The sequence below is a fragment of the Coffea eugenioides genome, chromosome 2, assembly GCF_003713205.1.
Source record: "Coffea eugenioides isolate CCC68of chromosome 2, Ceug_1.0, whole genome shotgun sequence".
Classification (NCBI taxonomy): domain Eukaryota; kingdom Viridiplantae; phylum Streptophyta; class Magnoliopsida; order Gentianales; family Rubiaceae; genus Coffea; species Coffea eugenioides.
In genome coordinates, this window is record NC_040036.1 from 21429705 (window position 1) to 21443679 (window position 13975).

At 37.0% G+C, this 13975-nt stretch overlaps 3 protein-coding genes across 3 annotated transcripts; 2 read left to right on the plus strand and 1 right to left on the minus strand.

Annotated features, from left to right (window-relative positions):
* Nucleotides 1-287: 287 nt before the first annotated feature.
* LOC113761647 (nicotinamidase 2-like) lies at nt 288-1943 on the plus strand. Its single transcript, XM_027304721.1, has 2 exons — nt 288-764; nt 1509-1943. Exons 1-2 carry the CDS (start codon nt 422-424, stop codon nt 1808-1810), a joined length of 645 nt encoding a protein of 214 aa, XP_027160522.1. The 5' UTR covers nt 288-421; the 3' UTR covers nt 1811-1943.
* A 3123-nt stretch (nt 1944-5066) lies between these two features.
* LOC113762188 (coiled-coil-helix-coiled-coil-helix domain-containing protein 10, mitochondrial) lies at nt 5067-7988 on the plus strand. Its single transcript, XM_027305513.1, has 5 exons — nt 5067-5187; nt 6096-6155; nt 6385-6468; nt 6762-6937; nt 7653-7988. Exons 1-5 carry the CDS (start codon nt 5166-5168, stop codon nt 7749-7751), a joined length of 441 nt encoding a protein of 146 aa, XP_027161314.1. The 5' UTR covers nt 5067-5165; the 3' UTR covers nt 7752-7988.
* Nucleotides 7989-9474: 1486 nt separating this feature from the next.
* On the minus strand, nt 9475-13635 carry LOC113761039 (gamma-glutamyl peptidase 5-like). The gene is made up of 4 exons (XM_027303844.1): nt 13177-13635; nt 10237-10386; nt 9963-10130; nt 9475-9853 (listed from the first exon to the last, which is right to left on the minus strand). Exons 1-4 carry the CDS (start codon nt 13483-13485, stop codon nt 9749-9751), a joined length of 732 nt encoding a protein of 243 aa, XP_027159645.1. The 5' UTR covers nt 13486-13635; the 3' UTR covers nt 9475-9748.
* Between the last annotated feature and the right edge of the window lie 340 nt (nt 13636-13975).

A 13975-nucleotide genomic window follows, 5' to 3' on the forward strand; every position in this document is an offset into this window, starting at 1 on the left:
GTGTTAATCAGACGTTTTTCAACTTGGTGTGGAACACTGGGGAGATAACAATGCGCCCTGTGTCATTACCAGCAGAAGGTAATTCTTGTTGTAATCTCCTGGTAGAGATGAGTTTGAATTTGCAATCGCGTGTTATTACAAAGAAAATAAATAGAATACTTGTGTGAATTAGAAGGAAAAAAGAAAAAAGAAAAGATCAGTACTATTGGGATCTTCAAGGCCCTTTGGGGGTCAATCTGGACTCCCAGAACGACTCACGTAAGGAAAAGCCCATGTCCTGCAATAATTAACACTTGCCCAATCTTATCTCATCCATCACTATTAAATGGCACAATGATTGATTCATGCCTTGTCTGATCCTGTTTGCTACCGAATTCACTCGCTAGAGAGTTCCAAAACCTTCATCAAAATCTTCCTCACGATGTCATCTTCTTCGTCATACAAGAAATACGAAATCAGGAAGAAAAACCCTGACCCCAAATCCTCAGTTTTGCTAGTGATTGATATGCAGAATTACTTTTACTCTATGGCCAAGCCAATTTTACCTGCCATTAACACCACTATTGAGCTTTGCAGGGATGCTTCGATTCCCATCATATTCACTCGCCACCGCCACAAGTCCCCTCAAGACTATGGAATGCTATGGGAGTGGTGGAATGGTGATCTCATCATGGATGGCACACCTGGGGCAGAGCTCATACCCGACTTGGATAGAGGGGAGGATGATTTAGTTGTCGAGAAGAACACGTACAGTGCATTCAGGGGTAATACCTCTTCAACATCCTAAGTACTAGCATAAATTGATACGATACTAGTTAGTTGCAGCAATTAGACTTCCAATTTCTGGTATTAGTAAATTGATTGAATAATTGTAACTCTGGCATTGGGATTCGGCATGACTAACAAGTACTAGTACTAGGTAGTTTTTTTAGTTCAATTCTATGGGTTTGTGATCTTTATATTAGTTTGGCTTTGTCCTATAATATTCCAAAGTTCCATTAAGAATCTTCCCTCCTCCCTACAAGATTTTGATTTTTGTTGTGGTTACTTGAGAAGACTAGTTCAGTGGCAAAATGAAGTTATTTAGTGAGGAAAATATTTTAGGTTTAATTTGATAGGATTTTTGGAGTGTTGCAACTTGCGAGGCATAGCTCCGTACGCTCACAAAAATTGATTTTTTTTTCTTTTGGCAAAGTTACAAAAATCGACGTTTATTTTCTCACTTCTATAGATTAGATTGAGTTAAGTCCAAGTTCAATTATGATCTTTTATCTTTGAAAGTTTCCAAGTTTTCGTGGTGAGCAGTCTGCAAAAATGTAGTATAACAAAAAAGGCCCGTCGTCAATCTGTTTATTAGCGAGCACAAGTTTAGGAAATAAAAAGAAGGAAATTAAATGTGGAAAAAAAGTAGTAGTAGTAGTAGTAGTATTTATTTCTTTTGTTCTTTTTGGCTTATGAATTAGCGCTATCTTGACACTTTAACCTTCCTTGCAATGCGTTGTGATCAGGTACAAACTTGGAAGAAGAACTGGTAAATATGGGCGGTGTGAAGGAGGTTATGGTGACAGGTGTAATGACCAACTTATGCTGCGAGACCACAGCTAGGGAAGCGTTTATTAGAGGATTCAGAGTCTTTTTCTCGACAGATGCAACTGCAACATCATCACCCGACTTGCATGAGGCTACGTTGAAGAATATGGCTTATGGTTTCGCATATCTGGTGGACTGTGAAAGACTTCAAACGGCATTTTCCAAATCTTCTTCGAGTCACCATGGCACGAGGACCAGGGAGGATGCAATAGAACAGTAGAAGACTTCTCTCGTTATTGTTTCCTGTGGTTACTTCTTGTATATTCAGACAAATTTGTGGTTACTTTAATGCCTACTTGCATATGCACACTTTGACGGGAATAGTCAGTCCTGCAAATGGTTGCTTTTAGGGATGGACAAAATTATCCACTAACCCGAAAACCCGTCATATCCGATTCGATCCGATCCGAAAATTAGGATATCCGATTTTTATTATTTGATCGGGTCAAGAGAGGGTCGGGTACCCGCTAAGATGCGATGCGGGTTAAGGTCATATAATTAAAAATTCGCAGGTACCCGATCCGCCTCACAAATATATATTTTTTATTTTATTTTTATTTTTATACACACACTATAAAATAATAAGTTAGAACTAAATAAGTAATTTTATTGAACAAATTGCATTACAAATATGAGAGACTATAATTTATTTACAAGATTCATTTGTAGAGGCCATGATCTTATATTTTATAGAAAAAAGTTTAATTAATGTGGAGCATATATATTAAAAATTGTGCTATTTATTTCAAACATTTATTGATTTTGAATTCTTTTAATTTTTTTCCTTTATCTTATATTCTCTTCACATGCTTGTTTCTTGGTGGGAAACCTTTTTATAGAAAAAAAATTTATTAAATCTTAGATGAATGTGTAAAATATAAATTAAATTGGTATAAATTATTTTTTTAAAAAAAAATAAATAATAAATGGAGTGGAGCCGGTACCCGCTGACCCGACCCTATCGCAGCAGGTATCCGATTATAGGGTACCCGCTGATATGCGGGGCGGGTAAGGGTCAGAAAATGGCTGACCCGCAAGATGCTGGTCGGGTCAGCCAAATGGTGAATGGAGCGGGTACCCGACCCACGCCCACCCCTCCCTAGTTGCTTTGCAGAGACAGAAAATTAATTTAGACTGATAGTTTTAATCTCAATTTAGGAAGAAAAAATGTGGAGAAAAAGGAGGAAAAAAGAAAAGACCGTGGTTAACTATTCTCTTGAGAGTTGGATTTGATTAGTTCAATTCCTAAAGTTCAATTATTAATTAAAATTATTTGATGCAACTTGTTAGTATCAAATTTTCATATCAATTAAATCTGGATATCAAGAAAAAGAAAAATCTACGAAATCGTCCAAGTATCAGCAGATCACGTATGAAATCTTCCAACTTGTTCGTCTTAGTCAATATGTGTAACTCTTACCACTACTGTTATAAAATTTCTCTAGCATAGAATGACAATTTAATCTTACATTAGATTATTGCACATGCACTAACGTATATTTTATGAACTGGTGGAATTATTTACTTTAGTTTTGCTAATTTTTATAATATCATTACTTTGTTCTGCTGCCATTATTTACCTTTTCTTGACTTCTTTTTTTTTTTTTTTTTGCCGGAAATGCATTGATGATGAATTTGGGCACGTAGCAGAATGGCAAAATGGCACGATGGTAAAATTGAGGAAAACTAGAGGTTTTAACTGGTATTTAGATCATTTAATAGCATTTAAATTTTTAAACTTGTTTTCATTCCTTACCTAATGAAAATCTGCACCATATGATGCCTGGGTCATTTCCTTATGAGTACCAAAAAAGAATTGTTAGGAACTCTCTTTTGATTCTCTTGTGCTCGTGCTACCCATCACATATTTTGCCATGTAATGAAAGCGTCACAAACTCCTGTGCAGCTAGGATGGATATGAAAAGTGACGTCTACGCCTTTAGTGTTATACTCCCGTCTTTGCTTACCAAATTGGTGGTCTTTCACGCTTCCCGGCGACTAGTTTAAAATTGGCCTTTAGTGCCATACTCATTATCCTCAGAACGAGATGTTGCTGGGGAATGAAATGTTGTTCTGGGTTTCAGTGGCGAACACAACACACGGAGTTACAAGATTTTCAAGTATTGCACTAGTATACAACTGTTGCCATGTGCACGTGCTTCTTTAGCTGGAAGGTAAAAGTTTTGCATTTCAGAATCAATAACAGTAACTAGTGCTCAATGCACACCCAACGTGTGTATAATTAAAAAATATATAATATTTATGGTCATATATTTTAAATAAAAATTTTATTACTAAAACAAACTTTAATCTTTTAAATATTTTTCATAAAATAAGTTTATATTGGTAGTTATAATGTTTACGGGTAGTTATGTTGAAAACATATACTTAAATAATTAAAAGTAAAAATAGTTATGGGTAATTATAGGTAGTTAAAGTAAAAGTAGTTTTATAAGGGAATAAAAGAAGGTCGTTCATAAAGCGACGATAAATGTTAGCTCCAATATTAACCCCAAATCCCCTCCTCCCGGTTTATATATAGTATAGATAATTAATCTTAATTTAAATTTAAAATCTAAATTTTGCATATGTATCAACCGTGATAAAATATACACCAACGATGTATAAGATTAACTATTACCTTTTAGGCAATTAACCTCACAAATTCCATCCCAAACACCAGATAAGAAAATAAAATTATCCTCCTCTCTCTTTGAACTTATAAATAGTGTTTACTACTGAATTTTTATTTATGTTCATCGTAGATACACGTGTGTGAAATGTTCATCATATATTCACATACAACAAAAAGCATGGATTATGAATTTGTTGGTACCTAGCAAGGTCGCCTTTCAATTATCTTTTTATTCCACATATATCATATCAAAAATGTGTTATAATATTTTTTTAAAAAAATTATTTAAATAATCCACTATCCAAACACACTCTTAATTTTTGTTTCAAAATTATTCTGCTACCTATTCTCACTTTTTAAAAAAAAAAAAAAAAATCGCTGGTGTGCTTTGCTTTTAGGTACCTAATTTATTGTGTATGAAATTAATTGGAAATCATTTAAACCAAAAAGAAAAAAAAATAAAGAAAACAGTTGTTCTGGTTTTTTGACTACTTTTTTTTTTTCTAATTACAATCTGTGTATATATATACACACACGCACACACGTACATACAGACACACTTTTTTTTTATTTGGGAGCAATTTACACACGCACACTTAATTGAGTGAATGAATACTACCATATCTTTATCTTGACAAAATTCATTTCTAAAAATAGATGAAGATGAAAAATTAATTAAAAGGCAGATTTTTTGGATTGATTTCTCATGCTATCGGAAAACCACATGTTTGAGCAGCCACCAACCACAACTATTCTGACACGTCATGAACTTGCAAACACCGCGGTACACCTGATAAAAATTTCCGACTATATATTCATATCTCCATCTGATGGTTAGCCGACTCGTTTTTTTCGGATGATAAAAGTATAAAACTATAAGCTCAACTCGCTGCGTCTTCATTTCTATCTCTAGGTTCCACCGCCGCCTCAAGACTGAATCATGCCTCGCCGAAGCTCAGGGGGTAAAATTCCTCCCCGATCTCCCCCTGGCTACCTTTTTATTTTTCCTGGACTTGTAGATCTGTGATACCCTCTCATCTCTGTCTGCTAGGGTTTTTTGTAGATATATTTAGATTACTCTTATTTTCTTGAGCCTATTGCTTGATGAAGCTTTTAAGATGGCATTTTATAGCTTGAGCTTAGGTTAGTTTATGATACTATTGATTTTCTGTTTCTATTTGCTTTTCTGTGTTTGACTGGTTGTTTCCTTGCTTTTGGAATTTGTCAAGGGGAGGAAAGGTTGGATGTTTAGGTCTAAATGGCTACTGTAAAATTGCTGTATTTAGTTACTTGTTAAGTTTGCTAATTAGCGGATAATCTCGAGTCCTAAACTGGTTTGAATTAGTCAGTAATGGTATATTTTGCTGGAAAGAAAGAATCTAATGACCTAGGTTTTAGACAGACTGAATGCAGTTTCTGATTGACTTGAACAAGGTTGAGCATCTGGACTATGTAATTTTCTCCTTCTCTTGGAACCAATACATTTGTACTTTTTCTGGGCTGGACTTTAATTGCTTGTTCAATTATACTTGTGGGGCGTGTGGTGTATAATTTGATTTCCTTAAAAAATGTGGGTTTTACCTTTTATTCCGAGTACTCTAGGGGGTAGCTAATCTTTGTGGTTGTTTTTCAACTTCGTGCCTTGGGAATTACTATTTGTTCTATCCAATCTTGCACATGAAACTTTTTGTGCCATCCTGGTATCTTGGATGTCTGCAATATACTTCTTTCAGACATTATTGTCAAAATTAATTCCTGTTGCTTATGATTTTCAAACAAAATTGGTGTTGTTCCATATCTTTTTCCATGTGTTCCACGAAGTTCCAGCTGGCAATGATGAACTTTTTCCATTTCTAAAATCTGTGCGCAGGAAGACCTGCACCACGGCCAGCTGCTCGTCACGCACCAGCCCGCAATCCTCCTCAACCTGGTATGATTTAGCATAAAGGCATTGGGAAAACAAGTATGAATTGTGTTGAAAATTTTCCTGCATCAGCTGCTTGCTTTCTAGCTTATTGCAACTTTTTCATTTTCAGAACAAGTATATAAATTCTCAATGATCATGTCAATTGCATGTTCTTGTCTGTGTTTTTCTGATGAATCCTTTACATGACCCATTATGTTTCTGCATCTGAAGTTTTACTATCTCTGTGATGCAGTGAATCATGCACCTCCTCCTGCTCCCGTTCAAGCTAGTGGTGGTGGATCCTTGCTTGGAAACATCGGTTCAACCATAGCGCAAGGTACCTAAAGAGTTCTTACTCTTTATAACTCTTGCAACAATCCTAATAATCTGTGCCAAAGAGACTACTTGATATGTCGAAGTTAATCAGTATTTTTTTAGTTACAAACTGAACTTGGAGAAGAATGGTAAGAATACTTGTGATCGTGTCGATTAAGTTCTATGAAAATTTTTTCTTTGGCTTGTTGACCGACTTTTCTCCATCTACTGGCACTATAATGATTATTAGTTTTGCAAAATGTGTAACATTTCCATAGAGGCTCTAGTTTTAACTGCCCCTTTCTTTTGTTGTAGGCATGGCTTTTGGTACTGGAAGTGCAATGGCTCACAGGGCTGCTGATGCTGTCATGGGTCCACGGACCATTCAACATGAAACTGTTGGCTCTGAAGCAGCTGCTGCTCCTGCACCAACCACAAACAGCATGGGTGGTTCTGATACTTGCAGTGTGCATGCTAAGGCATTCCAAGATGTATGTTCACTTTTCTTGACTAATCTCTGAACCAGACTGCTGAATTAGTCGTTTGCTTTTTTCTTCTTTCATTTTTCCTCTATTTCTTTCTCTTTTTTTTTTTTATTGGGGGGCACCGGGGGGGGGGGGGGGGGGGTTGTGTGAGAGGAGAAAGTGGGTACCTGAGTCCTCATGACTAATTTATCTGCACAGGCTTCTTTATTGAAGAATTAATTGCGTCAGAATATTATATTCGTTGATGTATTTGTCAGTGATAAACTAAAGTACATTAGTACCTTGTTTACTAAATCGTGTCAGTGAAGATTTTTGTCTCTGCTTTTTCTTTGATGCTGTTGGTGGTGTTTTTATGATGATGTTAATTTTTAAACATGTCTATACCTTTAAAGAAAGAGACATCAGAGAAGAGGCAGGAATAGAGGAGATGTGAATGCCTGACATGCAAGTATATTGGGGTTAATGGATGAACATTATTTTGATCTTTGTAGTTTTTTAGATGCCACATCTGTGGCGTGCAAGTGTTTCTCATTAGCACTGAGCCTCGGGCGAATTTGTCCTACCAAACTACATCTGTCCTCCTTTTTGGAAAGATTAGTTTGTACATGGTCTACGTTAGGGTTTTCATTAGATGTAGTTTCCCGTTTGTGCAGTATTAGAATTTACTCTCTCTAATATGTAGTAGTTTCTCATTATGTGGCTTTATCTGTTTCTTTTGCAGTGCTTGAATGGCTATGGCAATGACATCAGCAAGTGTCAGTTTTACATGGATATGTTGTCCGAATGCAGGAGGAACTCTGGGTCTATGATGAGTTCTTGAGCTTGTTGCATGTGAAATGAAAGATTCATTAGATGGGTCTATGGCTGCTGCACGTATACCTATGGAATTTAAGTTCTTGAATAATGTTCTGAAAACATGAATTTGATGTAAACTTTCGATTAATCAGCTACGCGTCACGGTACTATCTATTGATGCTTCTCTTCGCAGATCTTGAGCGATTGTCGATTGCGGATTATTATCATCTTTTAACGCCTTATATCAGTCTATTTTCTGTCAGTTTTGTGAGTTCGTTTTGCCTATCCGTGATTTATTGTGACTGGTTTTGAACTTAATTGGATTTGAAGATTTGTGTTAAAGCTAGCAGCTAAATTGCTGGTTACGAGACAGCCAGACGGGCAAGGAAATAAATCGAGTATAATATAATCAGCTGAGTGTTACAAGTGACGTTTGTTCCTCGTAACTTCGCTTGTTTCAAGTTTGAAGAGAACCCCCGGTCCCTTGTTTATTTGGTGGATAAACGATGTGCAACCGTAGTTCTTTTCTTGTAAAATGTCAATTGTACCTTTTATTAATCAGGAGCCAACTCCAGTTTGGAAAAGTCAAAATTTATCATTTTGGGAAAATTTTTTTTTTTTTTGCTCTGGAATTTACAATGATGCTTCTAGCTCTGGTTCACGTGAGGACTCAAGACAATTGCATCAAAAATTTCTGAAAACAAAAAATAAAAGTAAAAATGACTCTGCGCTGGGGGTGGGCAAAATTATTTGTTAACCCAAAAATTCATCATATCCGATCCGATCCAATCCGAAAATTAGGATATCTAATTTTTATTATTTAATTGGGTCAAAAGAGGGTTGGGTACCTGCTAAGATGTGGGGCGGGTTAGGGTCACATGATTAAAAATCCGCAGGTATCCGATCCGCCCCGCATATATATATTTTTTATTTTTATTTTTATACACACACTATAAAATAATAATTTATAACTAAATAAGTAATTTTATTGAACAAATTACATTACAAATATGAGAGACTATAGTTTATTTACAAGATTCATTTGTAGAGGTTATGATCTTATATTTTATAGAAAAAAATTTAATTAATGTGGAACATATCTATTAAAAATTGTGCTACTTATTTCAAACTTTTATTGATTTTGAATTCTTTTAATTTTTTTCATTTATCTTATATTCTCTTCACATGCTTGTTTCTTGGTGGGAAACCTTTTTTTAGAAAAAAAATTTATTAAATCTTAGATGAATGTGTAAAATATAAAATTAAATTGATATAAATCATTTTTTAAAAAAATTAAATGATAAATGGGGCGGGGCGGGTACTCGCTGACTCGACCCTATCTCAGCGGGTACCCGCTGATATGCGGGACGGGTAAGGGTTAGAAAATGGCTGACCCGCAAAGTGTAGATCGGGTCAGCCAAATGGTGAATGGAGTGGGAACCTGACCCGCACCCACCCCTACTCTGCGTTGATCAAAAAATTAAATTAAAGATTATTTTTATTCACTGAGTGGAGCAAGAAACTCCGATTTGGCAACCTAGGAAATTCTAAAAAGAATGTTGACGGGAATTATTTAAGAAGTTCGAAATTTTTACTAGCTTATCTTTTTCCTATTGAGTTGGTATTTTTCTTAATCCTAGCTGCTTCAATGTCCTAATCACAACCATATCATCCATTTTTTTGCTCGTCCGACGGACAACCACCGTATGTATATTCACCAGGGAAATCAATTACTAAAAGACAAGGGATAGAGAAGAAAAATCAAATCAAATCAAAGGCCTTGAAGTTAAATCAAAACAGGTTCACTTGACCTCAAGAGTCCAGTCTATTTCGTCGACAGTAATGACATGTAATGATGTCAAAACGACTAACTCTTCTCCGTAATTGCCTGCTCCATATGGTATTTTTGCAGGCTTTTTAACGAAAATGTGGACATAGAAATTTCCCTAATCAAATCCTGGACAGTGGATCTGCTTATCTACAGCTTCCCCAAATTCGCCTACGCTGAATTGAAACCTCTCATCACAATCTACTACCCTTGAGGAAGCTGATGCACAACTTCTTCCATGCCTCCCTATCAGGTTCACGAGCATTCAAGTCAGACTTAGCCTCCTCAGCAAACGACTCCTGAATAAACGTTTAAGAAAAAAAGACTTCTATTTGTCAGCACCAGAGCATTTTTTTTTGTTCCATTTACAGTACTATCTATCAAGTCCAGGAAGAAAAATCAGTAAACCTCAATGAGATTGCGTTGAAGAAGACGGTCAATCAAGTGCAGAAGAATGTCCTTGGTATACTCAGGATGACCCTGAATGCCCATGATGTGATCACCATACCTGAACATCTCTACCCCTGTTCTACCAGACCAGGCCAGTACTTCAGCTTTTGGTGGAAGTTCCCTCACCTGGCTTGTTCAGATAACCGAATTTGTGTAAGTAAACATGTTTTAACCGTTCCATTCGCTTGAAGAATGAAGAAAGCGTGGGAACGAACCATAACAGAAAACAAACCTCATCACGGTGGCATTCAATTACAGAGAGATAAGCAGGCATTTTCAAAGATGTGAAGAGCTTCGACGATGATAGCTGAACATTTGCGACTCCAATGTCCCACCCTGCTGTTGCTCGACCGGTCTTTCCACCCAGTGCACGTCCCAGTATCTAATAAGTTACATGAAAAAACCCTTTTACGTATATATATATATAAAAAAATGTTGGCCATAAAAGCCAATCTGTATGTCTTCAGTCTTCACACACACACACACACAAAAACAATTGTCATGCTAAGTGAGTAGCAAAAAGGTACCACCCACACGTGTTGATCCACAAGGGCTATGTTTTTTGGGTTGACAAGAAGATTCCTTGTCACCGTATCTCTGTTGATCAATAATCTCACTTATCGTTTCGACAAAAAAAAAAATCTGTTGATCAATAATCAAGAAACCAAGGTATCTAACCATACCATGGTAGAGAGGCATAAAAGATGGAAAAAATACAATACAAAGACAGAAACATCGCACGCCTGGACCACTACGAGGAAATCAGGTGGTGGTATTTCACATCAATCAATTTAAGTCCTCTTGTCCGATGCAACCTTTAGGCTAAATGGAACTTGATTGAAACTTTCTTCAGTACAATGCCTTTAAATTTTGTGGAGCACAATGGCTTCTAATTACGGGCGGCAGACATCACATCGCATAGGAATTTGAACACAATTTTTTTTTTTTTTTTTTTGGGGTTGTTTCATCTTTCTAATGCCTTCTCCGAGAGGAAACAAATGGTAAGTAAGAAATTGAATCAAGACAAACTCATGATGTGGAATCCTCCAATAATGATCAGTTGGTGCTGAACAAAACAGAGTGCCAGCAACTCCATGATGTGGATTAGAGAAAGGGCGTAGGAAAATAATAGACAGCTAGCCAGCCCAAAAAATGATAGGAGTATTCAATAATTCAACCACCTCTCGATCTAATCTAATCTAAGGTTTTGAATAAGTCACATTGCATATCAGGTACGAAAAAGCAAAAGCTTTTGGGCCACTGCCAACAATATACAGATTAGAGGCTAGCACTGGCAGAGGAGGGGACCAAAGGGGTTTCAAAACTGCACTAAATAGCCACCATTTTCACAAAACTGCCTATCCCAGTAGCAAACAGATTCGGACCACAAATTAACTGCCTCCGCATTTGGTATCCGCCATCCCATCCCATGGAGGCAAAGAGGCAGTGGAATCCACTTGACTGGCTCCACTCTTTCCACGTCTCTCTCAATCCTCCCCGGTCCCAAAGTGAGGTTCCATCAAATTTATGAAGTTAGCTAAATGTTTTAGTCCACGAGTATTATAATATTGCACTGCCCAAACAGGTCACAAAAGAGATTTGACTGTCTCCTAACTAAAAGAGATTTCTCATCTCCTTCATCACAGAAAAAAAAAAAAAAATGTTGTCCAGATTGAAGTATATACTACTAATTGAATAACTCCCAGTAGTATGATTTAATCATCCATGATTATAGTCAATAACCTGAGACATTAATTAATTTGGAGTTCCTAACAGTGGACCGAGTACGGAAGAAAAGGAAGAGATGTGCGGTAATAGCCCCACTGAAAAAGTGCGACTTAGTCTTTTGTTTCCAACTCCAACAGCTACAGCAAATCTAACTAAACAATTAATTTTTTATGATGTTGTCCTAATCGCTCCATAATAATATCTCAACTCATCATCATGGTGCTGACATTAAATTCACATGTCTAAAGAACCTTTTAGAAAGAACTTCAAAATAAAAACGCCACAACCCCAAAAATAAACGATATTTTAAAGAAATTATCTGCGGATTTTTTTATTTTTTTTTCCCTAGAATAGTAGTCCCTTTTATGTATGAAGCCACCCATGCATTTCAAAATTTTTGTGAAATCTCATATGTATGTATATATATATATATGCTCGGTATATAGTTGAAAAAAGAGGAATGAAGTTGAATAGCAGCTGACAAAATGACCATAATTTGTCAACTTTGGTTAATGAGACTAATAAACCATTTTTCAACGCGTGAGTCGTAACACTTTGAAGACCAAGTACGGAGAAGTTGAAAACCACGTAGCTCTAACTCAGTGACCACCACCTCTCTTGGTGGGGTGGGAGGTCAGGGGTTCAACCCTTGTCTCCCACCAAATTGCCTGCCCCTCATGGGCAGTTCGATTGATCTTAACAAGCCTCCTTAGGAGCTGGTGTCCAGTGTTCGCAAGGGTTCGAGTCCGTGTAAAGAGAATGTGCAAGTTCCAACCACTGAAATGTGCGACTTAGTCTTTGTTTCCCCTAAGAAAATCTAACTAAACAATAATAATATATCTAAGTATATTTCTATGTTGCACATAAGCATGGTTTAATAAAAGCTAAGTACGGCCATTATAGTCATGGTTGAACCAACAATTTCTTCGAATCAGCATGTCTCTCTCTAATAATACCACCTCTTAGAACTTAGAAAAGACGCCCTACCAATTTACCACAACCAGCAAAACCCTCAAACTCCAGAACACCGACAGCTGTAAGAAACATGCTCAGTCGTCAGTACTGTACTGCACTGCACATTTTCTCAGGAAAACAACCGCAAATTTTCATCAACTCACCTAACTCCTCCACCAGCATATTGCATAACAAACTACCACTGCTTTTAGCTTTTAATAGAGGTGAGGACAATCTAAGATGAACGAAAAGGTTAATCTTTCTCATCCGCTGTTAATTTAAAATAAAAAGCCTTGTGCTAGTATAAAAATAACTTAGCCCGTGATGCTCATTAATTTACTCCTGCTTACCGCTTCTTACCTTACTCGTCAAGGTTAGTCCATAAATGAAAGAATAGCCTTGGAAGCAACGCGATTTGATTTTTGCAGTAATGGTTTTGCTAACATATATATATGTATGCATATGAATATATATATATATATATATGTACCTGGTGACCGAAGCATATGCCCAGAACTTTCTTCTTCATGGAATCCAATTGTTTGAGCAGATTGAGAAGCCTGCAGATCCAGACATCAGTCCCATGAGCATCACTGCAACTTCCACTGATGACAAACCCATCAAACTCTTTAATCTCTTCGTCATCAGGGAACTCACCATGGGCCACACGAAACACCTTCCAGGTTTCACCATCTTCCCCCAGCATTCTCACGAAAACTCCAAAGTACCCTCCATAAATCTTCTTGACGTACTCGGGATCATCTGCACACAGCAGAACCCCAAACTTCTTGCCACCCATTCTTATATTTTCTCTCTCTGCTACCAATGAATTCTTAAGAGAGAGAGAGAGAGAGAGAGAGAGAAAAAAAGGAGAGGGACGAGATTGAGGGGAGAGCTGAAGTGGGATGGAAGGAGCTCGTGGTCGTGGCCCGTGGGAGGATGATGTGAAGACAGAATGCTGAGTCGTTGTTTGTTTATATAATCAGCTGAGCTGATGGGAGCACAGCACGGGGAAAAGGGGAAATGTCGCGTTCGTCTTCTAGGTGTTCGAATTTACGATTTTGTCCCTCTTGAATTGATTTCCCTGTTTTTTCTTCTGTTGCCCCCTTGATTTCCTAACTGCCGTAATTTACGTCCGAATTCCTTGATTTCTGTGAACTCCCCAACCGGCAACTTCCAACATTGATACGCATTTGACATTCTATGGAATGTCATTTTTTCCTTTCTGAAGGAAACTGCTAAATGTGCATGCTGATTTACTTGCTTGAATATCCTGCTGCCCCGAAAAA

What these genes read in the sequence shown, in the direction of transcription:
- LOC113761647 (XM_027304721.1), top strand. Translation starts at nt 422, where the DNA reads ATGTCATCTTCTTCGTCATACAAGAAATACGAAATCAGGAAGAAAAAC. An exon ending in CACGTACAGTGCATTCAGGG is followed by an intron (nt 765 to 1,508) that starts GTAATACCTCTT and finishes CGTTGTGATCAG; the next exon opens with GTACAAACTTGGAAGAAGAA.
- LOC113762188 (XM_027305513.1), top strand. Translation starts at nt 5,166, where the DNA reads ATGCCTCGCCGAAGCTCAGGGG. An exon ending in CCGCAATCCTCCTCAACCTG is followed by an intron (nt 6,156 to 6,384) that starts GTATGATTTAGC and finishes TCTGTGATGCAG; the next exon opens with TGAATCATGCACCTCCTCCT. An exon ending in CGGTTCAACCATAGCGCAAG is followed by an intron (nt 6,469 to 6,761) that starts GTACCTAAAGAG and finishes CTTTTGTTGTAG; the next exon opens with GCATGGCTTTTGGTACTGGA.
- LOC113761039 (XM_027303844.1), bottom strand. Translation starts at nt 13,485, where the DNA reads ATGGGTGGCAAGAAGTTTGGGGTTCTGCTGTGTGCAGATGATCCCGAG. An exon ending in GCATATGCTTCGGTCACCAG is followed by an intron (nt 10,387 to 13,176) that starts GTACATATATAT and finishes GTAACTTATTAG; the next exon opens with ATACTGGGACGTGCACTGGG. An exon ending in TTCAACGCAATCTCATTGAG is followed by an intron (nt 9,854 to 9,962) that starts GTTTACTGATTT and finishes ACGTTTATTCAG; the next exon opens with GAGTCGTTTGCTGAGGAGGC.